The following is a 26546-nucleotide window of genomic DNA, read 5'->3' as shown; positions in this document are numbered from 1 at the left end:
TCCATCCATCCATCCATCCATCCATCCATCCATCCATCCATCCATCCATCCATCCATCCATCCATCCATCCATCCATCCATCCATCCATCCATCCATCCATCCATCCATCCATCCATCCATCCATCCATCCATCCATCCATCCATCCATCCATCCATCCATCCATCCATCCATCCATCCATCCATCCATCCATCCATCCATCCATCCATCCATCCATCCATCCATCCATCCATCCATCCATCCATCCATCCATCCATCCATCCATCCATCCATCCATCCATCCATCCATCCATCCATCCATCCATCCATCCATCCATCCATCCATCCATCCATCCATCCATCCATCCATCCATCCATCCATCCATCCATCCATCCATCCATCCATCCATCCATCCATCCATCCATCCATCCATCCATCCATCCATCCATCCATCCATCCATCCATCCATCCATCCATCCATCCATCCATCCATCCATCCATCCATCCATCCATCCATCCATCCATCCATCCATCCATCCATCCATCCATCCATCCATCCATCCATCCATCCATCCATCCATCCATCCATCCATCCATCCATCCATCCATCCATCCATCCATCCATCCATCCATCCATCCATCCATCCATCCATCCATCCATCCATCCATCCATCCATCCATCCATCCATCCATCCATCCATCCATCCATCCATCCATCCATCCATCCATCCATCCATCCATCCATCCATCCATCCATCCATCCATCCATCCATCCATCCATCCATCCATCCATCCATCCATCCATCCATCCATCCATCCATCCATCCATCCATCCATCCATCCATCCATCCATCCATCCATCCATCCATCCATCCATCCATCCATCCATCCATCCATCCATCCATCCATCCATCCATCCATCCATCCATCCATCCATCCATCCATCCATCCATCCATCCATCCATCCATCCATCCATCCATCCATCCATCCATCCATCCATCCATCCATCCATCCATCCATCCATCCATCCATCCATCCATCCATCCATCCATCCATCCATCCATCCATCCATCCATCCATCCATCCATCCATCCATCCATCCATCCATCCATCCATCCATCCATCCATCCATCCATCCATCCATCCATCCATCCATCCATCCATCCATCCATCCATCCATCCATCCATCCATCCATCCATCCATCCATCCATCCATCCATCCATCCATCCATCCATCCATCCATCCATCCATCCATCCATCCATCCATCCATCCATCCATCCATCCATCCATCCATCCATCCATCCATCCATCCATCCATCCATCCATCCATCCATCCATCCATCCATCCATCCATCCATCCATCCATCCATCCATCCATCCATCCATCCATCCATCCATCCATCCATCCATCCATCCATCCATCCATCCATCCATCCATCCATCCATCCATCCATCCATCCATCCATCCATCCATCCATCCATCCATCCATCCATCCATCCATCCATCCATCCATCCATCCATCCATCCATCCATCCATCCATCCATCCATCCATCCATCCATCCATCCATCCATCCATCCATCCATCCATCCATCCATCCATCCATCCATCCATCCATCCATCCATCCATCCATCCATCCATCCATCCATCCATCCATCCATCCATCCATCCATCCATCCATCCATCCATCCATCCATCCATCCATCCATCCATCCATCCATCCATCCATCCATCCATCCATCCATCCATCCATCCATCCATCCATCCATCCATCCATCCATCCATCCATCCATCCATCAAAATTGCTAATATATATCTCACAGTTCTGACCTTTTATAAGTCGCAATTGTGCGTAATAAAATCATAATCGAAAGATATAAACTCACAATTGTGAGAGTCAGAATTATGAGTAATAAAGTCAGAACTGTGAGATATAAACTCAGAATTGGACTTTATATCTTGCAATTATGAGTAATATGAGTAATAAAGTCAGAATTGCAATCGCAATTACAAATGTAAAATTGAATGTTAATGTAAAAAAACATCTAATGTGAAACTAATAAAGTAATAGGAAATATTTTTAAATATTAAAATTCAGTTCATCTACCATTAGTAGGTTCAAATAAATTTTTGACCCTGTGGATATAAATCTCTCTTTCTGTTTAGAGACCTTTTTAATTGTGTTTGATTGTCAAAATACCCACTGGTTTGACAGCTGTTGTCTGGCTCTCAGACTCTCAGCGTGGCTCTCAGCTGTAGTGCTCAGGATCATGAGTCACGGGAAGTTCTTCTCCGAGTGTTTGTGTTTACGTGTGCACATGATTATGTGTCATGTCAGGTCAGCTGGTTGTCAATACAAAGCAATGGTATAACAGCTGTTGTTGGGCCTCACACAATCCTTACTGTACTACACACACACTTAGCGTGTGATCTCTGTGTGTGTGTGCAGGAGCGCAGCAGCAGTCATCCATCTAGGACTGAAAATCAGGATGGAGAAGGAAGATCTGAAGATTATCAACAGGGGTTTGGAGGATGAGATGGTATATATTCTTTTTGTTTCTCCTTCCTTTTTTATGCTTTTTTTCCCCTCTTATAAAGCTTGTTCATTCACACTCATTTTCTTTCCGTGCAGGAGTTGAGCGGGTATCGGCTGTGCCGATGGAAGCTGGTTCTGGTCGGTTTGGGTGGTCTTTGTACAGGCGGTTTTCTTTTCCTGCTGCTCTATTGGATGCCTGAATGGTGTGTGAAGGCCACCTGCACACGGACTGCTGTCAGAGACGCAGACGTCGCCCTCTTACGAAGCACTGTATGTCTTAAACCTCTACAAAACTTTTTGGGCTTTCTTTACACCTTACATTAACATGCGATTTAAATCTGCATAATGTCTAAGTTTTTAGATATTCTAGATTGAATTTAGATCGTATATCATGCTCATGTCACATGTCATATCATAACACTCCCATAAATGATGCTAATAACAGATTAAACTTAGAAAATAAAGTGCTTAGTACAATTAAAAGAACTTGCCACAGAAGTTCTTGTGATATCTGTCACATTAACAAATTTTTAACATTCTTCTTGGGTACTACAGGTACTACAGTAAGTACATGTATCCTGTAACAAAGACACTGTAAATAGTCTGACTGTATTTTAATTTTACTGACATTAAAAATAAACTATGAAAATGATTAATAAAAAGATGACAAATAAATATACAGCAAAAGTCGACAATTAATTTTCGCTGTTAACAGATAAATGGCCATTTTAAAATTCTATACTAATTTGTATAATATACAAAATATTTATTGAATACAATACATATTATAAATTTTGTATTCTATATTATTTAAAAAAAAAAAAACTTTAAATAAAATAAAATATAATTTAATATTTTAATTTTTAAGAACAGGAATTCCCCTAAAGAAATAAAGAATAAATAAATAAATAATAAAACAAGAGACATTTACTGATTTATTAATCTTAGTTGATGTTAATTTCAACATTAGTTGATGCACCGTGAACTAACATGAACAAACAATGAACAGTTGTATTTTTATTAACTAACGTTAACAATGATGAATAAATACTGTAACAAATGTATTGCTCATTGTTAAAGGATTACTTCACCCAAAATGAAAATAATGTCATTTATTACTAACCCTCATGTCGTTCCACACCCGTAAGACCTTCGTTCATCTTCGGAACACAAATTAAAGGGGCCATTGAATGAAAAATTGAATTTATCTTGGCATAGTTGAATAACAAGAGTTCAGTACATGGAAATGACATACAGTGAGTCTCAAACACCATTGCTTCCTCCTTCTTGTGTAAATATAATTTGTTTAAAAGACCTCAGAAGAACAGGCGAATCTCAACACAACACCGACTGTTATGTAACAGTCGGGATCATTAATATGTATGACCCCAATATTTGCATATGCCAGCCCATGTTCAAGGCATTAGACAAGGGCAGAACGTCTGGATGTGCACAGCTGAATTATCAGATTAGGTAAGCAAGCAAGAACAATAGCGAAAAATGGCAGATGGAGCGATAATAACTGACATGATCCATGATATCATGATATTTTTAGTGATATTTGTAAATTATCTTTCTAAATGTTTCATTAGCATGTTGCTAATGTACTAAATGTGGTTAAAGTTACCATCGTTTCTTACTGTATTCACAGAGACAAGAGCCGTCGCTATTTTCATTTTTAAACACTAGCAGTCTGTATAATTCATAAACAACTTCATTCTTTATAAATCTCTCCAACAGTGTAGCATTAGCCGTTAGCCACGAAGCACAGCCTCAAACTCATTCAGAATGAAATGTAAACACCCAAATAAATACAATACTCACATGATCCAATGCTTGCATGAAGTATGCATGACGAACATTTGGTAAAGCTCCATTTGAGGCTTATATTAGCTCTGTGAACTTTGTAAATGCACTGTATAATAGTCGAGAGATCGAGGGGCAGGGATCGAGAGGATTTAAAGGGGCCGCGCACGCTTAATCGGTGCATAGTTAAAGGGATAGTTCACCCAAAAATGAAAATTTGATGTTTATCTGCTTACCCCCAGTACATCCAAGATGTAGGTGAATTTGTTTCTTCAGTAGAACACAAATTATGATTTTTTTTAACTGCAACCGCTGCCGTCTGTCAGTCAAATAATAGCAGTGGATAGGAACTTCAACTATAACAGTAAATAAAACTTGCTTAGACAAGTCCAAATTAAACCCTGCGGCTCGTGACGACACATTAATGTCCTAAGACACGAAACGATCGGTTTGTTTGAGAAACCGAACAGTATTTATATCATTTTTTACCTCTAATACACCACTATGTCCAACTCCGTTCATCTTCCTGCTAGTGAGGTCAAAAAACGCGTTCTGGTGACGGAAGTGATGTCTCGCCCATATACTTCAATGAGCGCGAGACATCACTTCCGTTGTCAGAGCGCGATCTGACCTCACTCACCGGAAGCTGAACGGAGTTGGACATAGTGGTGTATTAGAGGTAAAAAATGATATAAATACTGTTCGGTTTCTCAAACAAACCGATCGTTTCGTGTCTTAGGACATTAATGTGTCGTCACAAGCCGCAGGGTTTAATTTGGATTTGTCTAAGCAAGTTTTATTTACTGTTATAGTTGAAGATCCTATCCACTGCTATTATTTGACTGACAGACGGCAGCGGTTGCAGTTAAAAATCATAATTTGCGTTCGACTGAAGAAAAAAAGTCACCTACATCTTGGATGCCCTGGGGGTAAGCAGATAAACATCAAATTTTCATTTTTGGGTGAACTATCCCTTTAATGATGCTTCAAAATAGGCAGTTAAAAAATTTATTTAAAAAAATCTATGGGGTATTTTGAGCTGAAACTTCACAGAAACATTCAGGGGACACCTTAGACTTATATTACATCTTGTAAAAACTGGTTCTAGGGCACCTTTAAGATATTTTTGATGAAATCTGATGGCTCAGTGAGGCCTCCATTGCCAGCAATAGCACTGAACCTCTCAAGATCCAGAAAGGTACATGTGACTACAGTGGTTCAACCTTAATATTATAAAGTGACGAGAATACTTTTTGTGTGCCAAAAAATCAATATCTAGTGATGGGCGATTTCAAAATACTGCTTCATGAAGCTTCGAAGCTTTACGAATCATTCGTTTCATATCAGTGATTCGGATCGCGTATCATACTGCTGAAATCACGTGACTTTGGTGCTCTGAACCACTGATTCGAAACAAAAGATTCATAAAGCTTTGAAGTTTCTTGAAGCAGTGTTCTGAAATCGGTACTCGCATGAATAGTTTTAAATGTTTTGAGTACCTTTGTGGATCTTGAGAAGGTCGGTGACATTGCTGGCAAAAGAGGCCTCACTGAGACATCGGATTTCATCAAAAATATCTTAATTTGTGTTCCGAAGATTAACGAAGGTCTTACGGGTGTGGAACGATATGAGGGTGAGTAATAAATGACAGAATTTTCATTTTTGGGTGAACTAACCCTTTAATGTTAATACAAATGAGCAAATGAGACCTAATTGTAAAGGTATACGTGTCTTCCTGCTTAACCTTATGTAGAGGAGTTTATGATTGTTATGTATTTCAAATACTTCATCTTGATAGTCTTTAACATAATTCTGAATTGCATAATGCTTCAGACGTCATGATCTTTAGTGGTAGATAACACTCAACTCTGAGGCAGCTGAATGGCAGCCGATTATAGTGCTTGGGTGTGTCTGTTTGTGTTGCGAAGTTAGCACTGACAATCAAGTACGTCACTTTACTCCTTTTTTCATTCCTAGGCTTTATTGGGAAGTTGCCCGTGGACTATGTAAATCCAGCCTTTACAACAAATGCAAAGTTTTATAAAACTAATGCAAAGTCTTCTAATTTGCCTGAAACATTTCTAGTGTTTTTAAGTGTTCATTAAGATCACAATTAGTTTTAGTTGTTGCCTATTTGTAATGGATAATGCCATTGTTTTGGTTATATGTGTTTGGGTATAATCTGTTTATGTATTTGTTTATAGGATGAGTTTAAACGCTGGTTTCGAGCGAGGGTTCGGATAATGCTGGCCCCTGGGAAGAGCCCTTACGACAACCTGACCTCTCAGACCGCCTCCCCTCAGGCCAACGACCACGCCCACAACCCCTCTGACTCCGCCCCTGAGAAAATCACCAGGAATCCAGAGGACCAGCATGTGCAGGTATTATATGCACAAAATCCGCCTCATCCTTCCCACACAAATTCTGGTTTTTACAAAATAAACTATGTAGTTAAGCTTCATTGGTCTTTTTCTTTTATCCTTCTCTTTTTTTGTATTACAGATACGTTATTTTACCCTTCACAGTACTAAATACTTTTGGAACGACACCATTCACAACTTTGAAGTATGGAAGTAAGGAAGCATGCCTGATTATCGCTCTTGAATCTAAAGTAGATAGATCACCCAAAAATGAAACTTGTCATCACTTACTCACCCAAATTGTTCCAAACCCATAAAACTTTCATTCATCTTCTGGAACACAAATGAAGATATTTTTAATGAAATCTGAGAGATTTCTGTCCCTCCATTTAAAGTCTATTCAGACTTCAATGCGTTCATAAAGAGACCGTAAAAGAAATTTATAAGAATCGAGTGTTTTAATCTAAAGCCACTTTTCTTCCGTTGGGCTAAACCGTACTTGTTGCTTAACCATTCCATTATTGCTTATTATATACAGTTAGCCAACTGTGCTGAGAATTCTGGGCCGAGAATGGTTTGTAATCATGTTGTGCCGAACCAAGCTCAAATGGAAATATAACTGGAAACATTCCTTACCATTCTTAGAACCGTTCAGCCCGACGGCAGAAAAGCAGCTGAAGTCTTCTGAAGAGACACAACTTTATATGAAGAACATATAAAAGAATATTTATTCACATATAAACATTGATCAGAAAACTTGGTATTCATATTTGGTTACAGAAGCTCAATCATGCTTGCTTGATGCGCGAGAACCAATGCGGTTCATTCTCATGAGTTACGCATCACGTTTGAACTTCCGCAAGAACCAATGAGGTTTGTTCTCGCACATCAAGTAAGTATGGTTGAGCTTCTGTTTATCTTTGCTGATCAATGTTTACATGTGAATAAAAGCCTAAATTCAATCTGTTCATCATATAAAGTGACCGTGACTCTTCAGAAAACTTAGATTAAACTGTTTGACTCATGGATTACTTTTACTTTTATCTCTTTATGAACTTTTTGAAACGCCAGAGTTCTTGGTGAATAGTCTTTCAACGTAGGGACGGAAATCTCAGATTTCATTAAAAAATATCTTTATTTGTATTCTGAGGATGAAAGAAAGTCTCATGGGTTTGAAAGGACATGAGGGTGAGTAATTGACAGAATTTTCAATTTTGTGTGAACTATCCCTTTAAGATCAGTGACAGTGTTGCTCTGTGAATCTCTGGTACTGTTGTTAAAACTATTGTCATCTCTGTTCTGCAGAGGCCTGGAGGATCTGAGCATGACCTGCTCATCCATTCACTCAAAGCACAGCGCCGGGCTCGACAAAAACCAGCAGGAGTACAGGTGAAACCTTTGGCTGAATTTGTCATTTTTAGAGGTAAAGGCTCAGCAATAAGATTGACCTGTCGGGGGTTTTTGGCCAGTTGATAGAACTGTCGCTCACCATATCGGGCCAGAGTACATTTATTGACTATGTACAAGTGGATTTCACAATCATAAAAATGTGCTTTTCCTTGATATATTTAATGGTATTTTGCAAATTCCGCTGTTTTAAATGTCACCAATGTAAAGTTGTCCAACATAGATGAGGTTTTTATTACAAAAGTAATTGGGATGGTCTTGGAAGCATTGTTTAGTTGGATGGAAAAATGATAAACAAATCACAATATGCCATTATTTTCTAGCAACAGTGTTTTAAAAACCCAGTATTTTACATAATAGTTCGGTAGCACTTTACAATAAGATTTCATTTGTTAACATTAGTTAATGCAACTAATAACTAACATGAACTAACAATGATCAATATATTGGTTACACTTTATTTTAAGGGTCAGTGTAATAATACAAATAAGTACTCAGTAATATTAATTAACATGTACTTACTATAGGGTTGGGGTTAGTTGCTTGTAATTATGCATAATGTACTCTTATTACTATAGTAAGTACATGTAACCATAGTGTTACCGTATTTTACTACAGCATCTATTAACCTTTGTTAGTTTTAGTTAACATACATTTTTATATTCATGTTAGTTCACAGTACATTAATGTTAATAGATTTAACTTTTGATCTGAAAAAGTATTAGTAAATTCTGAGATTAACATTAGCTAAGATTAATAAATTCTATAGAAGTAGAAGTGTTGTTCATTGTTTGTTCATGTTAAGCGATGTAGTTAACTAATGCTAACAAATGAAATTTTATTGTAAAGAGTTACCAATATTTTACACTTAATGTCACTAATAATGAAATGCAATGTTTTGTGGTGAATCCATCCTAATTATTCTGAACTGGATTGCACTGTACAAGTCTCACTTTGTCCTTTTCTTCTCTATTTTAGGAGATTTTTTTTCGGACTGAATGAAATAGACGTGAAAGTGCCTTCTGTTTTCAAGCTGCTAATTAAGGAGGTACGAGTGAAATGTGAAACTGACCCAGGCAGGAGAACGGCATGACACAGCACTGCTGACTCTGCTGTTTGAGAATATGTCTTCTCAGGAACTTGAAATAAGTGAACTGAAACTTCTCTCCATCTCTTTCGCAGGTCCTCAATCCTTTCTACATCTTCCAGCTCTTCAGTGTTATCCTGTGGTGTACCGATGCATACTATTACTACGCAATGGCCATAGTCGCCATGTCTGTCATATCAATAGCTACCTCTCTCTACACTATTAAAAAGGTAAACAGGCTTGTAAAACAGTTTGAAACGGCATTTGCAAAATATTTTATTTCCGTAATGATGTATTTTGAGTGGAATGGAGTAGTCAGTGAGCAGAACTTGATTTAAAATTTTGGGATCATTGTGAGATTCTGACCAACAAGTCAATAATTATTTTGAAGTTTTGGCAATTAACTGAAAAATGGATCATTAAAATTCTGTGCTATTTTGTATACTGTACAAAATGATTTTGAATAAATGTATATTTATAAATAATAAATAATATTTATAATATATGTATATTATACACAATATAAATTTGTACTATTTTAAATATTATTATAATATTATTTTATTAAAAAGACAAAAAGTCTAATTTTAGAAATGGTCAATATTAAAGGTGCCCTCGAATGAAAAATTTAATTTATCTTGGCATAGTTGAATAACAAGAGTTCAGCACATGGAAATGACATACAGTGAGTCTCAAACTCCATTGTTTCCTCCTCCTTGTGTAAATCTCATTTGTTTAAAAGACCTCCGAGGAACAGGGCGAATCTCAACATAACACTGACTGTTACGTAACAGTCGGGGTGTACGCCCCAATATTTGCATATGCCAGCCCATGTTCCCAACATTATGAAAGGCATTAGACAAGGGCCGGCAATATTAACGTCTGAATCTGTGCACAGCTGAATCATCAGACTAGGTAAGCAAGCAAGAACAATAGCGAAAAATGGCAGATGGAGCAATAATAACTGACATGATCCATGATAACATGATATTTTTAGGGATATTTGTAAATTGTCTTTCTAAATGTTTTGTTAGCATGTTGCTAATGTACTGTTAAATGTGGTTAAAGTTACCATCGTTTCTTACTGTATTCACGGAGACAAGAGAGCCGTCGCTATTTTCATTTTTAAACACTTGCCGTCTGTATAATTCATACACAACTTCATTCTTTATAAATCTCTCCAACAGTGTAGCATTAGCCGTTAGCCACGGAGCACAGCCTCAAATTCATTCAGAATCAAATGTAAACAATATAACAGTATACAATACTCACATAATCTGACGCATGTATGACGAACACTTTGTAAAGATCCATTTGAGGGTTATATTAGCTGTGTAAACTTTGTTTATGCACTGTTAAAGGCAAGCGCGAGCTCTGTGGGCGTGGAGCACGAGAATTAAAGGGCCAGTAGCCCTGAATCTGCTCATTTATAATTATGCCCCAAAATAGGCAGTTAAAAAAATTAATTAAAAAAAATCTATGGGGTATTTTGAGCTGAAACTTCACAGACACATTCAGGGGACACCTTAGACTTATATTACATCTTTTTTTAAAAAGTTCGATGGCACCTTTAAAATTCTGGACTATTTTGTATAATATACAACATATTTATTGTACACTATACATACTATAAATGTACTCTATACTGTTTTAAATTTAATATTATTAAAAATGTAAATACAGTTTCATTAAAAAGTCAGGAATGCCCCTAAAAATAAGTAAATAAACTATATTAAATATTATTAAAATATTTTATTAAACAAACTTTTGTAATTTTACAAAACTTTTACATTTTTATTTTTTTTAAATGGTATTTTTATAAGAATTTTAAATTTTACAAAAAGCAAAAGAAAACAAAAAAAATACATTTAGAAAATATATACAAATCAATAAGTGATAATATTAACAATAAAAACAACAATATAAATGATTATTATACTATCATCAACCATTAATAATAATAATAAAAAAATAATAATTAAATAAATAAATGATTTTTTGTTTTTGTAGAATAACAAGTCCTGATGCATATTGAAATGTAACAATGTTACAATTTGATCCCATGCTGTCTTTACTTATAGATCAGTATAAAGTTGTATTTTAGAGTTATCAAACATAGGTGTTAGTCATGCATGGGGCGCATCCAAGGTTAGAGTTGTTAATTTTCTGATTGCATATGCTATCCGTTAATGTGTGTATTTTAAATGCCTATTAGATATTCTGTGCTGCCTGGACAGGCGAATGTTTATTTGACCTTCACAGGAACATTTTCTTTTGTTTTACAGCAATATGTAATGCTACACGACATGGTGGCAACACACAGTACTGTTCGAGTTACGGTCTGCAGGGGCGAAAACGGTACGGCTCAGATGTACTGAAATAGCATTTTCCTCAACTCTAAGTATATTTGTAATGACGGGCACTGCTGCAGGCCTGGATTACCTGCTTCAGAGAGACTGATGCAGTGGCCAAAGTCACAATGAGTCAGCACTCTGCCTCCTGTGCAAGGAAGCATGGGTAATAAGTGATCTGCTGAGACAGACTGGTTTTATTTCACTGCTCGCTCTTCCCCCACCCTCCCTCTCTTTGGCTTCTGTTTTTGCTGTACAGAAACGGAGGAAGCCCTGTCCACAGACTTGGTCCCCGGTGATGTCATCGTTATCCCCAGCAACGGGACCATCATGCCATGTGACGCAGTGCTCATCTGTGGAACCTGCATTGTTAATGAGAGCATGCTCACAGGTGATTGGCGATTTCTTACTTGATCAAATTGTTTATTATTTGTGAGTATAATAAAGAAAAATATGTCTCACAGATATTTCTATGTTCTCCTCTCTCATTTCCTGCCGTTAGGCGAGAGCGTTCCGGTCACCAAGACAGATCTTCCGAACCCTCAGCGGGACAAGAAGGGTGTGGATGGTGACATGATCTACAGCACGGAGGAACACAAAAGACATACGCTCTTTTGCGGCACAAACGTCATACAGACCCGCTACTACACGGGAGAAATGGTTAAAGCTGTGGTGGTCCGGACAGGTTAGAAGCCAGAACTACTGCAATGCATTATCTGATGCTGCCTTCAAGTTGGTACCTTAGTAGACAGCCTAATAGTGCTGCTTATCTGATGCCTTAAAATGCTGTTTCTTATTTTTCTTTTCTAGGTTTCAGCACAGCTAAAGGGCAGCTCATCCGGTCTATCCTGTACCCCAAACCCACAGACTTTAAGCTGTACCGGGACGCCTACCTTTTCCTGCTGTGCCTGGTGGCTGTCGCCAGCATCGTCTTTCTCTATTCTTTAGTCATGAAAATCATAAATCAGGTTTTTATCCATCTTTACTGTCTTAAAAGGAGCAGCAGCATTTTTGTTGTGATGTCGGTCCCTCTTAGATGTAGGATATATAACAGAATTTGTGTAGCTTTGAGCAGAATTTTAAATGCTAGGTACATTTTGACCTGTTCAGTGAATTAATCTAGTAACTATAGTGTGGAAAACGTGCACTTCACCGTTATGATCTGTATTCTGCAGGAACCGGTAAAGGAAATCATAGTCAAGTCTCTGGACATTATTACCATCACGGTGCCCCCTGCGCTGCCGGCAGCCATGACAGCGGGCATCGTCTATGCTCAGCGGCGTCTCAAGAAAGTGGGGATATTCTCCATCAGCCCACAAAGAATTAACATCTGTGGGCAGCTGAACCTGGTGTGCTTTGACAAGGTAAATATGGAAAACTGAAGTCCTTTTGTCTCAATGAAACTAGAATTAAGGCCCGTACACACCGGGACGAATATCGCACGCGTTTATCATCAGCGTTTTTCGAGACGTTTTTTGTGTTCACACCCAAGCGATTTTCACCGGCGATGCGCCGAGTGAAAGTGCAAATTCACTCCCTGACAGTATGTGGCGCTTGTGCTTAACGGTAGTGCAAATAAACATATGATATTAATAAAGTTAAAGAAGATAAATAAAAATGCATATATAAAATGGCATAGGCCTACATTTTTTATATATATATATATATATATATATATATATATATATATATATATATATATATATATATATATATATATATATGAGTCAGAAACGGTAGTGCAAATAAGTCACAATGACAGTAGTGCAAGTGAACGGTAGTGTAAATAAACATATATATGAAACAGACATTCTCAACTATATTTCTTGAATGTAAAAGAAAAAAAAAAAAGTAAAAATACAGAAATAATACACATCTGTGGCAGAGCACCCATAGTGTGCGTCTCAATCAGCTCTCTACTTCACTAGTCAGGGCACTGATCAGGGAGTCGGCCACATTCATTTACATGGTATACTGATACACGACCTAGGAAGCTAGGGAGCTGTTTGAGATGCAGGGATAGTTTGTAGGGGTCTTCCTCATCTACTTACTTTCTCTCCGTCGTCTTGTGTGCTCGGCAAGACCGTTTTGTGCTTGAGCGCCACCAAGGCGTGTTTTACTGTAACTTCGGCAGCTCCAGGCACGTGAACAAAAGCGCCAATCTCATTGGTCGGCCAGTTTTTAACGCGGCGCGTCAAACCAAAAAAACGAACCAGAGGCGTTTTTTTAAAAATGACGCTTTTACGCCTCGCGTTTTTCGCGTCGGTGTGCACACTCACATTGGCGCCCGTTGTTTAGTCACGAGGCGTTAAACGTCGGCAAAAATCGCGTGCGATATTCATCCCGGTGTGAACAGGCCTTTAGGCGTAAATTAAATAAAAGTCAGGGTGTCTTTTAAAAACAACTCTGATTTAGCAAACACTTTATCATTTAATCTGGTTATTTTTCATAAAACTAGGGTTAATTCAGGTAAATTGGGGTGACATTTTAACACCTCAGTGTATAATAATAAACTATGTATTACATAAAAATGAATATAATACTCAGTTTAATTATTTATTTCAGAAATAATTATTTTTATACTTTATTTATCTAATAATTGTTTAATATTATTTTAGATTTATTATTATATTATATAAATTAGTTGCATTTTATGTTTATTTATTAACATTTACTATTAAAAATAACATTTATTATTTAATAAACCCTTTTGCTCATTTATATTAATTACTACTACTACTACTACTACTAACAATAATAATAATAATAATAATAATAATAATAATAATAATAATTATAATAATAATACAATTTATTAAACTGTTTTATTAACATTTGCAATATTAATAATAGTAATTTTCGAATAATTTTTTAAATATTTCATTATTGTGTATAATTTCAGACAGGCACCCTCACAGAAGATGGTCTGGACATGTGGGGAATTCAACGAGCAGAAGATGGCAGGTATGGTCATATATATATATATATATATATATATATATATATATATATATATATATATATATATATATATATATATATATATATATATATATATATATATATATATATATATATATATATATATATATATATATATCTATATAAATCAGAACATAGCATGGACGAAACGTTTACTGTCTTTCTGACTAAAGAATCTCTTCCCTAGATTCCACCATTCAGAAGAAAAAGCAGATGATAAGAGCTTAGTAACAACCAAGTTTGTCTCCTGCATGGCCACCTGTCACTCCCTCACTAAGATTGAGGGTCAGCTCTCTGGAGATCCACTGGACCTCAAGATGTTCGAGGCCACAGGCTGGGTCAGTGTCTGCTGAGACAGGAGAACAGTTTGTAATGTCCTAGTTCAAGTTTTGGAACAAGTTGTACTTGTTTTTAATTTTTTTGGTGTCACTCTGTCTATCTATGGTCTTCAGATCTTAGTGGAAGCAACAGAAGAGGAGACGGCTCAACACGACCGCATTGAACTCACTTATGTAAAACCGCCAAATCAGCTTCTTCCGCCACCAGTGATATCACCTGAACAGGACATGGTGAGCATTTTAAAATTTCATTTATTTCTTATGATGGCAAAGCTGAATTTTTGGCAGTCATTACTCAAGTCTTCAGTGTCACATGATCCTTCAGAAATTGTTATTATTAATATTTTTAATGTTGAAAATGGTTGTCCTGTTTTTTTTTTTGTTTTTTTTATTTTGTTTTTTATTCAAAAGAACAGCATTTAAGAGAGACATCTTTTTTGACCTATATGTACAGCACTTTGGAGCTACAGAGTAGCCTGGAAAGTGCTCTATAAATAAATAAATACAAAATATATTTGGGACCTATTATTAGGGTGACCACCATCAAACAAACCAAATGTGGGACGATTACTAAGTTTGTGTGGGACAATGTGGGACATGTTACCAACATTAAAACACAACCTGAAGCTGTTATATAATGTCTATCTAACTTTTCTGCCTTTCTGCCTTATCTGCCTTTCAGCTGATAAAAATACGTTGTTCTTTAGTCCCTTCCAGAAAACACCATTATAATATAACATAACGTGTCTTTATTTTACATGTAATTTAAATTAAACATCACTGACCCTAAAGGCAGCAGGCATCATGCAGATAACTATTTTTGAATTAGGTGATCAGATTTCTGAAATAAAAACTTGGACATTTCCTATTTGAGTGGTCAAAATATCACCAAAATCTCATTTGTTATTATCTAAAAAACAGGGACAATACATTTTTAAATGTTTTTGTTTTTAATTGTTGTGGGTTCATTATAGGCTATTATTACATTAATAATTATGATTTAGTTTTATTATTAGGATTTTTGCTCTTTTAATACAATTCACCTAAAACTTTTACACGATTAATAGTAGCCTAACCACTGTAAAAGCAGTTCAAAACAATATGCCTGTTATAACATTACCATGACTTTACAAAAGCACATTACATTACAAAAATAAAACATAAATATAAGTTAAATATAAAATAGCATTTAACAAATATTTTTTTAACATTACTGAATTTAATATTTTAATTTTCACAAGCTGTTTTTACAACTATTTTAACTTTTAACTATTTTTAAGTATTATTTTGCATTTTAGACTCACTTTAAGCACATAGTATGTGTATTAGTTTATAATTTTTTTTATTTATTCATCTGAGTGTTTTAACTGGACGTTGTGCAAAATTGTGCAAAACAATCTCGCACCCTGTTGAGGCCCTGTTATAAAACATAGCCTACAAACAGTATTACTTTAATTTAACATGAATAGTTAGTATGTTACTACCTTGAAACCGGTAACGATGTTTATTTTGATATTGACGATAATGGTGCATTTGCTCTGGTTCAGATCCATTACGTCCCTCATAAAGTAGCGGCGCGCGCGCGACCAAGTGTAGCTGCAGTCCCCTCTATTGGAGAACATGATCACTACACAATTTCTCCAGCATGTCTGTTAGGTGAAAAACTACGCGGCAAAAAGAATAAATAAAATGCTTTCTTAAAAAGGCAAAAGAACGCATGCACATTTCCTTAATATTATAATTGAAAACCAACAGACTAATGAAAATGCGGGACATTTTCTCAATATGCGACGTGCGGGACAAGGAGTCAAAATGCTGTGCGGTACAACGCAAAGCGGGACGGGTGGTCACCCTACCTATTATGCCCCTTTTTACAAGATGTAAAATAAGTCTCTGGTGTCCCTAGAGTGTGTATTTGAAGCTTTAGCTAGAAGTACCCCACTGATCATTTATTATAGCATATTAAATTTGCCCTTATTTGGGTGTGAGTAAATGTGCCGTTTTTGAGTGTGCCCCTTTAAATGCAAATGAGCTGTTGCTCCTGGCTCCCTTTCCATAAGAGGGTGGAGTTTCAAGAACTCATGCTCCGGCATACCGGCAACAACAAAACAGGACAATCTCACGCACCAAAAATGTCAGAAAGGGCGTTCATGTGCAATTTTTAACTATGAAACTCTTGTTTCCGATACTTTTGACTGCACGTGAGGGCAACATTGCTTCTGGATATGAAGTTTGTATTACATTGTTCTAATCTCTTGTGGTTTCCTTTCAGGAACTGTCAGAACTCGATGAGCTCTCGGTATGTACAATAACTATGAATTTATGAATTTTATTATGGACGTATATGGGTGTGTACATGCTTTCTTACGTTTTTCGTGCAGGCGTCCTATATGATCGGTATTGTGCGGCAGTTCTCATTCTCCTCCACCCTGCAAAGAATGAGCGTGGTCGTTCGTCAGATTGGAGAGAGACGCATGGACGCCTATCTGAAAGGAGCACCAGAGGTTGTGGCAAGCCTGTGTAAGAAAGAGTCAGGTCAGTGGAACATTCGTCCATCATTATCATCTTTTTTGAATTTCAAATCAACATTAGATTCAAGTTGCTGTTTTTTTCTTATAACACACCACAGTACCAGAGGATTTTGCAGAGGTTTTGGAGGACTACACCAAACAGGGCTTCCGGGTCATCGCGTTGGCACACAGACGGCTAGAATCCAAACTTACATTTCACAAAGTGCAGAACATTAACAGGTAAAGTTTGTTTAAAATTCATTAAACTCTTTACTGGCAATCAAAACTAAGTTGTTTTTTTATTTAATTTTTTTATAAAATTATCATGTTGTGCCACTATATGTTTGTCACATTGTATTTGTTTTCTCTTCAACAGGGATCAAATTGAGAAAAATATGGATTTTCTGGGTTTGATTATCATGCAGAACAAGCTGAAAACAGAAACCCCAGGGGTTCTGGAAGATCTACGACGTGCCAACATACGCACAGTTATGGTCACAGGTAAACATGACTTTGCACTCTACATGTCCTGCTTGTTATTTTTCCTAGCTTGCATCTGTGTCAGGTCAGAAAACTTGGGAGTTTAATACAGTTCCTGAATATTCTTTTCAAAGGGTCATTTTAAATCGTTTGTAATCGGATTGGCGGCTCAATCGGATTCAAAAACGTTCATGTAAACACCTTAATCGATCCGACTGAGCTCGATCCGAATGAAATTTCGATTGAATTGGAAGGGGTGGTTTATTCCTTTTCTAATCCGATCCAACAGCAAAAAATGACCATGTAAACGCTTGAATCCGACTACTTTCTCAATCGTATTCAGAAGTCTCTTGGGCACATGCGTAGTGCAATGTTGACACGCAGTGCGCAAGTTCACGTTCATGTCTTTAGTTGTAAAGATGTATGCCAAAAGACAATGGCGTATGTATCCCTTCGTAACAATATTGGAAATCTTTCCATTTTAAAACAAGTAGGGGAACCAATGGATATCACACAAGTGTTATGCCGGTGAAAAAGTCTCAACCTCGGTCAGTATTCAAAGTGAAAGTAAAAAGTGACGGAGCTGTCTGACGCTGCATTAACAGACCATATTCTCTCAGAGACGAATTTGAACATAAAATGCTGATAACGGTATATAACTGTCTTAATTTATTCCATTATTTCTCTTGTGGCAGTACATATAGGCTTGTGAAACAAATGAGAATAATAGTATTTCGTGTTAAACAGGTTGTTTTTTTAAAGTCGGTGTTTGAAGTAAAGCTGCGCTAATTTTCATTGATGACTGCAGTGTTAGGAAATATTATAGCCTACTCTCTTAATAATTTTAATTAGCTATAGGCCTGTAATTCATTGTATAATAGACCTAAAAAATGTTTAAAACATTTTCAAAGATAGCTCATAGCCTAATCTTTTATTATCCTCACAGCACGTAGTATAATATTAATTTAAAGGTGCCATTGAACGTTTTTTTACAAGATGTAATATAAGTCTAAGGTGTCCCCTGAATGTGTCTGTGAAGTTTCAACTCAAAATACCCCATAGATTTTTTTTTTTTTTTTAATAAATTTTTTTAACTGCCTATTTTGGGGCATAATTAGAAATGTACCGATTCAGGCTGCGGCCCCTTTAATTCCTCACACTCCCCGCCCACGGAGCTCGCGCTTGCCTTAAACAGTGCATAAACAAAGTTCACACAGCTAATATAACCCTCAAAATGGATCTTTACAAAGTGTTCGTCATGCATGCTGCTTGCATACATCGGATTATGTGAGTATTGTATTTATTTGGATGTTTACATTTGATTCTGAACGAGTTTGATAGTGCTCCGTGGCTAACGGGCTAAAGCTAACATTACACACTGTTGGAGAGATTTATAAAGAATGAAGTTGTGTTTATGAATTATACAGACTGCAAGAGTTTAAAAATTAAAATAGCAACGGTTCTTGTCTCTGTGAATACAGTAAGAAACAATGGTAACTTTAACCACATTTAACAGTACATTAGCAACATGCTAACGAAACATTTAGAAAGACAATTTACAAATATCACTAAAAATATCATATCATGGATCATGTCAGTTATTATTGCTCCATCTGCCATTTTTCGCTATTGTTCTTGCTTGATACCTAGTCTGATGATTCAGCTGTGCACATCCAGACGTTCTGCCCTCGTCTAATGCCTTGAACATGGGCTGGCATATGCAAATATTGGGCCATACATATTAATGATCCCGACTGTTACGTAACAGTCGGTGTTATGTTGAGATTCGCCTGTTCTTCAGAGGTCTTTTAAACAAATGTCATTTCCATGTACTAAACTCTTATTCAACTATGCCAAGATAAATTCAATTTTCCATTCGATGGCACATTTAATAATAAAAGAAGCCGAACCTAATAGTAATAATAATAGACTAGAAGAATGTAACAGGCCTACATTAATTGGAAATACCAAATCCTCTTAATATTGCCAAGATATGATGCTTTTGACAATATCTCTGGCTAGTCGATACATGATCATCGTCTGTTGACACAACCCGGGTTCCCGCAAGTGTGATTGATGTGACGTCACACACGCAGAGCGCTTGCGCAAAATTTTTGATCGGAATGTATATAAAATACATATAAACGGATATTTGAATCAGATTACAATGTTTAGAGTACATGTAAACAGATCTGCAATCGGATTCAATTCTTTCAGACTGACGAAAATTGGTGCATGTAAACGTAGCCAGTGTCACATGATCCATCAGAAATCATTCTAATATGCTGATTTGCTGCTCAAGAAACATTTCTTATTATTATCAATGATGAAAACAGTTAATATTTTTATGGAAGCAGTCATATATTTTTTTTTTTTCAGCATTCTTTAAAGGGTTAGTTCACCCAAAAAATGAAAATTTTGTCATTAATGACACCCTCATGGTGTTCCAAACCCGTAAGACCTCCGTTCATCTTCGGAACACAGTTTAAGATATTTTAGATTTAGTCCGAGAGCTTTCTGTCCCTCCATTGAAAATGTATGTACGGTATACTGTCCATGTCTAGAAAGGTAATAAAAACATCATCAAAGTAGTCCATGTGACATCAGTGGGTTAGTTAGAATTTTTTGAAGCATCGAAAATACATTTTGGTCCAAAAATAACAAAAACTACGACTTTATTCAGCATTGTATTCTCTTCCAGAATCCTTTCCATTGAATTGATTCCATTGAACTGATTCCATTGAATCCTTTCATCTGTCAGCGTTGATAATGCACTTTTACGGCGCCGTGTTTTTTTTTGGGCGATTAGGACATCCGCGACATGCACACTTACGCACCATTTTAAAAAATATAGCAATACCAAAATACAAACATTGTAGAATAGCTTGAATACAGCGTGCGTCTCCCTCAGACTGTAAACGAAGCTCGGGCGCACCAGATAACACGTCAGCAGTGTCTTACATCAGCGCCGTCACTGCGGAGTCATGAACCACACTCCGGAGCAGAAGGGGGCGGTAATGCACCAATAAGCTGGATGCCAACCGCCGTAAAACAGGAAAGAAGAAGAAGAAGTGGAGTCATGAACCCGGATTGACAACAGACCCGGAAGAGAATACAATGCTGAATAAAGTCGTAGTTTTTGTTATTTTTGGACCAAAATGTATTTTCGATGCATCAAAATGTCGCGGATGTCCTAATCGCCAAAAAACAACCACGGCAAAGTAAAAAGTGCATTAGCAATGCCGACAGATGAAAGGATTCAATGGAACCAATTCAATGGAACCAATTCAATGGAACCAATTCAATGGAATCAATTCAATGGAATCAGTTCAATGGAAAGGATTTCGGAAGAGAAGACAATGCTGAATAAAGTCGTGGTTTTTGTTATTTTTGGACCAAAATGTATTTTCGATGCTTCAACAAATTCTAACTAACCCTCTGATGTCACATGGACTACTTTGATGATGTTTTTATTACCTTTCTAGACATGGACAGTATACCGTACATACATTTTCAATGGAGGGACAGAAAGCTCTCGAACTAATTCTAAAATATCTTAAACTGTGTTCCGAAGATGAACGGAGGTCTTACGGGTTTGGAACGACATGAGATTGAGTCATTAATGACATAATTTTCATTTTTGAGTGAACTAATCCTTTAAAGCTGCAGTCCACGATTTTTGGCCCTCTAGCGGTTAATAAACAGAACTGCATGCGTCTTGCGGAAGAGCTTTGTAGCCGGAGCTACTTTTCTCTGTGTATGTCTATGGCGAGTCACGCAGTTACTGTGATACTCTGCGGCGGGTCCTACCAGTCCGGTCTGAAATAGTCCGAATATAAACACTTATTAAAAGTGTACCATAATGATTCAGGATAAGACAAAAACACGGCCTGGAAAATGGATTCATGTTGTACATTCTCATTATATAATTTTTGTAAATTTTGAACACACAAAAAGTTGCGGACAGCAGCTTTAAAGAATTCAAAAGAACAGAATTTATTTGAAATATAAGTCTTTTGTATCATTAGAAATGCGTTCTTTCTTAATAAAAATACTTTATTTAAAAAAAAAAAAATCTTGACCCCAAACTTTTGAACAGTAATGTACATCTGCTGCTCATGAAGCTAGGTATAATAAATGTTTTGTCGCAGTTGCGCTTGAGGCCTTTCTGACAGAATATTTCAGTTTTTGTCCAACAAACCTGGTTCAGTTATTTACTGCTTCCCTTATTTGTGTTAGTTTACTTTATTAGCATATCAAGAGTGGAAAATGCCCATGTTGTTTGAAGATGGTAGGGCGTTTAGAGTGACCAGCCACAGGCAGACAGACAGACAGGAGTCTGGGAGCTTTGAAGCTTAATTCATTAGGTATTCCTGGAATCTAATAAGGTTCTCAGCTCTCCAGATTACCAGCCAAGTGCTCCAAAGTTCAAATGAGGCTGAATGCAGCATTGTGAACGTAAGCAGATTGAGTTTGTACATGACCCACTCTTACAATCATGAGGAACACTGAGTCATTGCCAGATACCAGCCATCATCTGTTCACTAACAAAAAAGCACCATTATACCAGTATATTGGATGTGTACCAAGGTCTGAAAGAGTGGGATTTAAAAATGGCTCTACCATAGTGTATTGGTGTTTCTTCATCTTTTCCTCTCTTCTGCAGGTGACAACATGCTGACGGCCATCTCTGTGGCACGAGACTGCGGCATGATTCAGCCGCAGGACCGAGTCATTATTGCCGACGCTCTGCCCCCTAAAGACGGCCTGGCTGCCAAGATCAACTGGCACTATGCCGACAAACCCAGCAAACACTTGAACAAGCCCACCAAACTAGAGGTCAGTGCGCCATCTACTGGGCTGGACCTGTCACTGCTGTTACAGGAATGTTACATGTGAAACTTTATCAACATCATTATTTATAAATAATAAATCATTTCAACTTGTTCTTTAGCAAAATCACTTTTCACACCAATAAGCACATCATCAGTGAAGAGAAGAGATGTTGCTGCAAGAGGGAGGGGAAGTTATTTTGATTGAATATCACAAGGGCACATGAGTATTAAAAAAAAAATGAATCACTTGCACGGATTAATTATTTGTGATAAATGCCGCAATATTCCGTAAAAAAGAGAATTTCGTGTTCTGTTTTAATGGTGACTTTAAGACCTCAAATGTTATCGATAAAGCAAAAACCTTTAGCTTCAGTATCTCTCTGTATTTGTGTTCTCTGATTGCAGGAGATGGAGATTATTATGGAAGATGGGCATTCTGAGATGAGACCTCAGGAACAGTATCACTTTGCCATGAGTGGAAAATCTTTTGCTGTAATTATTGAGCATTTCCAGGATCTGCTACAGAAGGTTGGCTGAAAGCAGATGTCTTTTTATATATATATATATATATATATATATATATATATATATATATATATATATATATATATATATATATATATATATATATATATATATATATATATATATATAATATCATATTTGTACACGTTTGTCATATTATATATAATATCTATGGTGTTTTTTACTGTTTTTGGTGTAGCTGGTGCTTCATGGAACAGTATTTGCAAGGATGGCGCCTGACCAGAAGACTCAGCTTGTTGAAACATTGGAAAGTGTAGAGTGAGTATTAAACACACACACACTCACTCACTCACACACTCACTCACTCACTCACACACTCACACTCTCTCTCTCTCTTTCTCTCTCTCTCTCTCTCTCTCTCTCTCTCTCTCTCTCTCTCTCTCTCTCTCTCTCTCTCACACTCACACTCACACTCACACTCACACACCATGATGGCTCCTAACTATTCATATCTAATTAGATGTAATTTGCACAAACCCTCATCCCTAAGTTGAGTGTAACTCGTCCTGCACCTTCTCGTGCCACCGACCTGAATGCAGGGTTCTGACGGTCATGATTTTTATAATGGTGATTTTTAACAAGAAATAAGAAATCATCATATTAGAATGATTTCTGAAGGATCATGTGACACTGAAGACTGAAGTAATGATGCTGAAAATTCAGCTTTGCCATCACAAGAATAAATATGTTTATATAGAAAAACTTTAAAATCTTACTAAACTTTTTCTATTCTGTATTGCAGCTATTTTGTAGGAATGTGTGGAGATGGAGCGAACGACTGTGGGGTGAGAGACTTTAAAAATCTGTTGTCAAACCTGTTCAGAGGTTATGTGTCTTTTACACCTGTCATGTGTTCAGAAAGTGTCATGTGTAGCTAATGACGTCTGTCTGTTTGTTGCTCAGGCACTGAAGAGAGCTCATGCTGGAATCTCCCTGTCAGAGCTGGAGGCTTCAGTGGCGTCTCCCTTCACCTCCACAACTCCCAGCATCACCTGCGTGCCCAATCTGATCAGGTGTCCTAACTGCACCACAGCACGGCTCTGTTTTAAAGCAGTCCTATAATGAGAAATCAAAACTTTCAGTATTTTGAAACAGTTAATTGTTCTATAAGATAAATGAATGCAATAAATCAAACAAACTTAACTCTGCATGTGCTCTGAGTTTGGGTCACTTCTAAAAATGTAATAAGAACTTGAAGCACTTATAAAGCAGCTGTTGTCAACAAAAGAGAAGCTTTAAAGGTGCCATCGAACGTTTTTTACAAGATGTAATATAAATCTAAGGTGTCCCCTGAATGTGTCTTTGAAGTTTCAGCTCAAAATACCCCATAGATTTTTTTTTTATTAATTTTTTTTAACTGCCTATTTTGGGGCATAATTAGAAATGGGACGATTCATGTTGCGGCCCCTTTAAATGCTCACGCTCCCCGCCCACGGAGCTCGCGCTTGCCTTTAACAGTGCATAAACAAAGTTTACACAGCTAATATAACCCTCAAAATTGTTCTTTACAAAGTGTTCGTCATTCATATTGCATGCATGCATCGGATTATGTGAATATTGTATTTATTTGGATGTTTACATTTGATTCTGAATGAATTTGAGGCTATGCTCCGTGGCTAACGGCTAATGCTACACTGTTGGAGAGATTTATAGAGAATGAAGTTGTTTATGAATTATACAGACTGCAAGTGTTTAATAATGAAAATAATGACGGCTCTTGTCTCCGTGAATACAATAAGAAACAATGGTAACTTTAACCACATTTAACAGTACATTAGCAACATGTTAACAAAACATTTAGATAGACAGTTTACAAATATCACTAAAAATATCATGTTATCATGAATCATGTCAGTTATTATTGCTCCATCTGCCATTTTTCGCTATTGTTCTTGCTTGCTTACCTAGTCTGATGATTCAGCTGTGCACATCCAGACGTTCTGCCCTTGCCTAATGCTTTGATCATGGGCTGGCATATGCAAATATTGGGGGCGTACATATTAATGATCCCGACTGTTACGTAACAGTCGGTGTTATGTTGAGATTCGCCTGTTCATCGGAGGTCTTTTAAACAAATGAGATTTATATAAGAAGGAGGAAACAATGGAGTTTGAGACTCACTGTATGTCATTTCCATGTACTGAACTCTTGTTATTTAACTATGCCAATATAAATTCAATTTTTAATTCTAGGGCACCTTTAAGGGCTTCCAGAAACTAAGACAGCCATAAATATTTGTATTGTAAAATAAAATGATTATAATATTATTTTTTCAGAATTATTTATGGTAATATTTCTTATTTTGTTAATTATTTTTATTCAGTTATAAAACTATTAAAATAATAATAAAAATAATATTTATTATTATCATTGTTATTATATTACCTTTTTTTTTGCTAAATTGTGCTGACCTATAAACAAGCACAGCAAACCTGAAGTTTTTTTTTTTTAAATATATTTTAATCACAATCGCAATTTGCAATATTTTTTCCCCACTTTTTTTTTTTTTTTGCCTACACAGTAAATTAAGTAGGATGGAAGCTTTTTAATTCTAAGAGTCAGAAAAATAATAGATATAAAATGACTCTTTTGAGTTTATCTTTTAATAATAGTTTTTGTCTTGAAGGTGCAGTAAGTGATTTTTGAGAAACACTGTTGATATTTGAAATCAACACCCAAACAAACACACCCCTATCCAAATTAAAAACACCCCTCCCTCTATTGCTCCGCCCCCAAAATAATGAACACACTTATGCAACACTGCAAACGACTAACAGCTGGCGCATCAGACGGCTCTCGCAAATATGGATGAATCAGCTGTGATTCAACAAAAAAGCAATGGGTTCTGTGAAACAGCAAAAAACCAATGCTACTCACATATCGAGCAGAAACAAAGCAACCTCAGAGGCTCTCTAACTGGAAATCTTTCCAATATTAATGCGTGTCCTAGCTCTTGGCTGATCGCAACCCTTCTTTTTCCAATAATATTCTTCTGACCTTTTCCTCTTTGGTAATATCTCAGCCATAATGACCCCTGTCATGAGTAGATACGCCCCCTGCTGCTGATTGGCTAAAAGAGCGTTCTAGTGGTCAGTAGATTGGTTCAATCCACTTTTGCTTTTTCTCCTGTTTACACAGGCAGGACTATGCACAGAACAGACAATCTAGCAAATGTTCCAAAATTGTTTATTTACCAGTTTTCAACAGGTTTCTCAGAAATCGCTTATTGAACCTTTACTGAACCACAAGAGAGACAGGACATTTTGTTGATGGCTAGGTTTCTTAGTTTCTTTGGAAACTGCTTATGACGCTGAGTTAGCTTTG

The 26546-nt window shown here is 36.9% G+C and overlaps 1 protein-coding gene and 1 long non-coding RNA gene across 4 annotated transcripts in view; one reads left to right on the top strand and one right to left on the bottom strand.

Annotated features, from left to right (window-relative positions):
- Window positions 1-26546, top strand: part of atp13a3 (ATPase 13A3) — a 57237-nt gene that overhangs the window by 17583 nt on the left and 13108 nt on the right. For both annotated transcript variants that reach the window (XM_048173467.1, XM_048173466.1), the window contains exons 3-26: window positions 2434-2524; window positions 2617-2790; window positions 6531-6707; window positions 6829-6899; window positions 7992-8075; window positions 9072-9141; window positions 9276-9410; window positions 11466-11538; window positions 11791-11922; window positions 12034-12216; window positions 12342-12499; window positions 12707-12895; window positions 14434-14495; window positions 14701-14851; window positions 14966-15082; window positions 17124-17150; window positions 17233-17386; window positions 17481-17601; window positions 17738-17862; window positions 22508-22680; window positions 23082-23204; window positions 23401-23480; window positions 23965-24007; window positions 24126-24235. In XM_048173467.1, coding sequence (XP_048029424.1) covers window positions 2474-2524; window positions 2617-2790; window positions 6531-6707; window positions 6829-6899; window positions 7992-8075; window positions 9072-9141; window positions 9276-9410; window positions 11466-11538; window positions 11791-11922; window positions 12034-12216; window positions 12342-12499; window positions 12707-12895; window positions 14434-14495; window positions 14701-14851; window positions 14966-15082; window positions 17124-17150; window positions 17233-17386; window positions 17481-17601; window positions 17738-17862; window positions 22508-22680; window positions 23082-23204; window positions 23401-23480; window positions 23965-24007; window positions 24126-24235 — 2783 coding nt within the window. In that variant the 5' untranslated portion in view covers window positions 2434-2473. The remainder of the gene's footprint in view (window positions 1-2433; window positions 2525-2616; window positions 2791-6530; window positions 6708-6828; window positions 6900-7991; window positions 8076-9071; window positions 9142-9275; window positions 9411-11465; window positions 11539-11790; window positions 11923-12033; window positions 12217-12341; window positions 12500-12706; window positions 12896-14433; window positions 14496-14700; window positions 14852-14965; window positions 15083-17123; window positions 17151-17232; window positions 17387-17480; window positions 17602-17737; window positions 17863-22507; window positions 22681-23081; window positions 23205-23400; window positions 23481-23964; window positions 24008-24125; window positions 24236-26546) is intronic.
- LOC125257050 lies at window positions 11751-26256 on the bottom strand. 2 transcript variants are annotated; one of them, XR_007182237.1, is made up of 6 exons: window positions 26100-26256; window positions 24038-24278; window positions 17476-17557; window positions 17220-17367; window positions 11994-12109; window positions 11751-11893 (listed from the first exon to the last, which is right to left on the bottom strand). It is a non-coding gene; the product is annotated as an uncharacterized LOC125257050 (long non-coding RNA). The 2 variants fall into 2 exon arrangements; XR_007182236.1 differs by having other exon boundaries at window positions 17484-17557.

Source organism: Megalobrama amblycephala, linkage group LG21, assembly GCF_018812025.1.
Source record: "Megalobrama amblycephala isolate DHTTF-2021 linkage group LG21, ASM1881202v1, whole genome shotgun sequence".
NCBI classification, from domain to species: domain Eukaryota; kingdom Metazoa; phylum Chordata; class Actinopteri; order Cypriniformes; family Xenocyprididae; genus Megalobrama; species Megalobrama amblycephala.
Note: the sequence above shows the minus strand (reverse complement) of the source record. Positions and strands in the feature narration are given on the sequence as shown.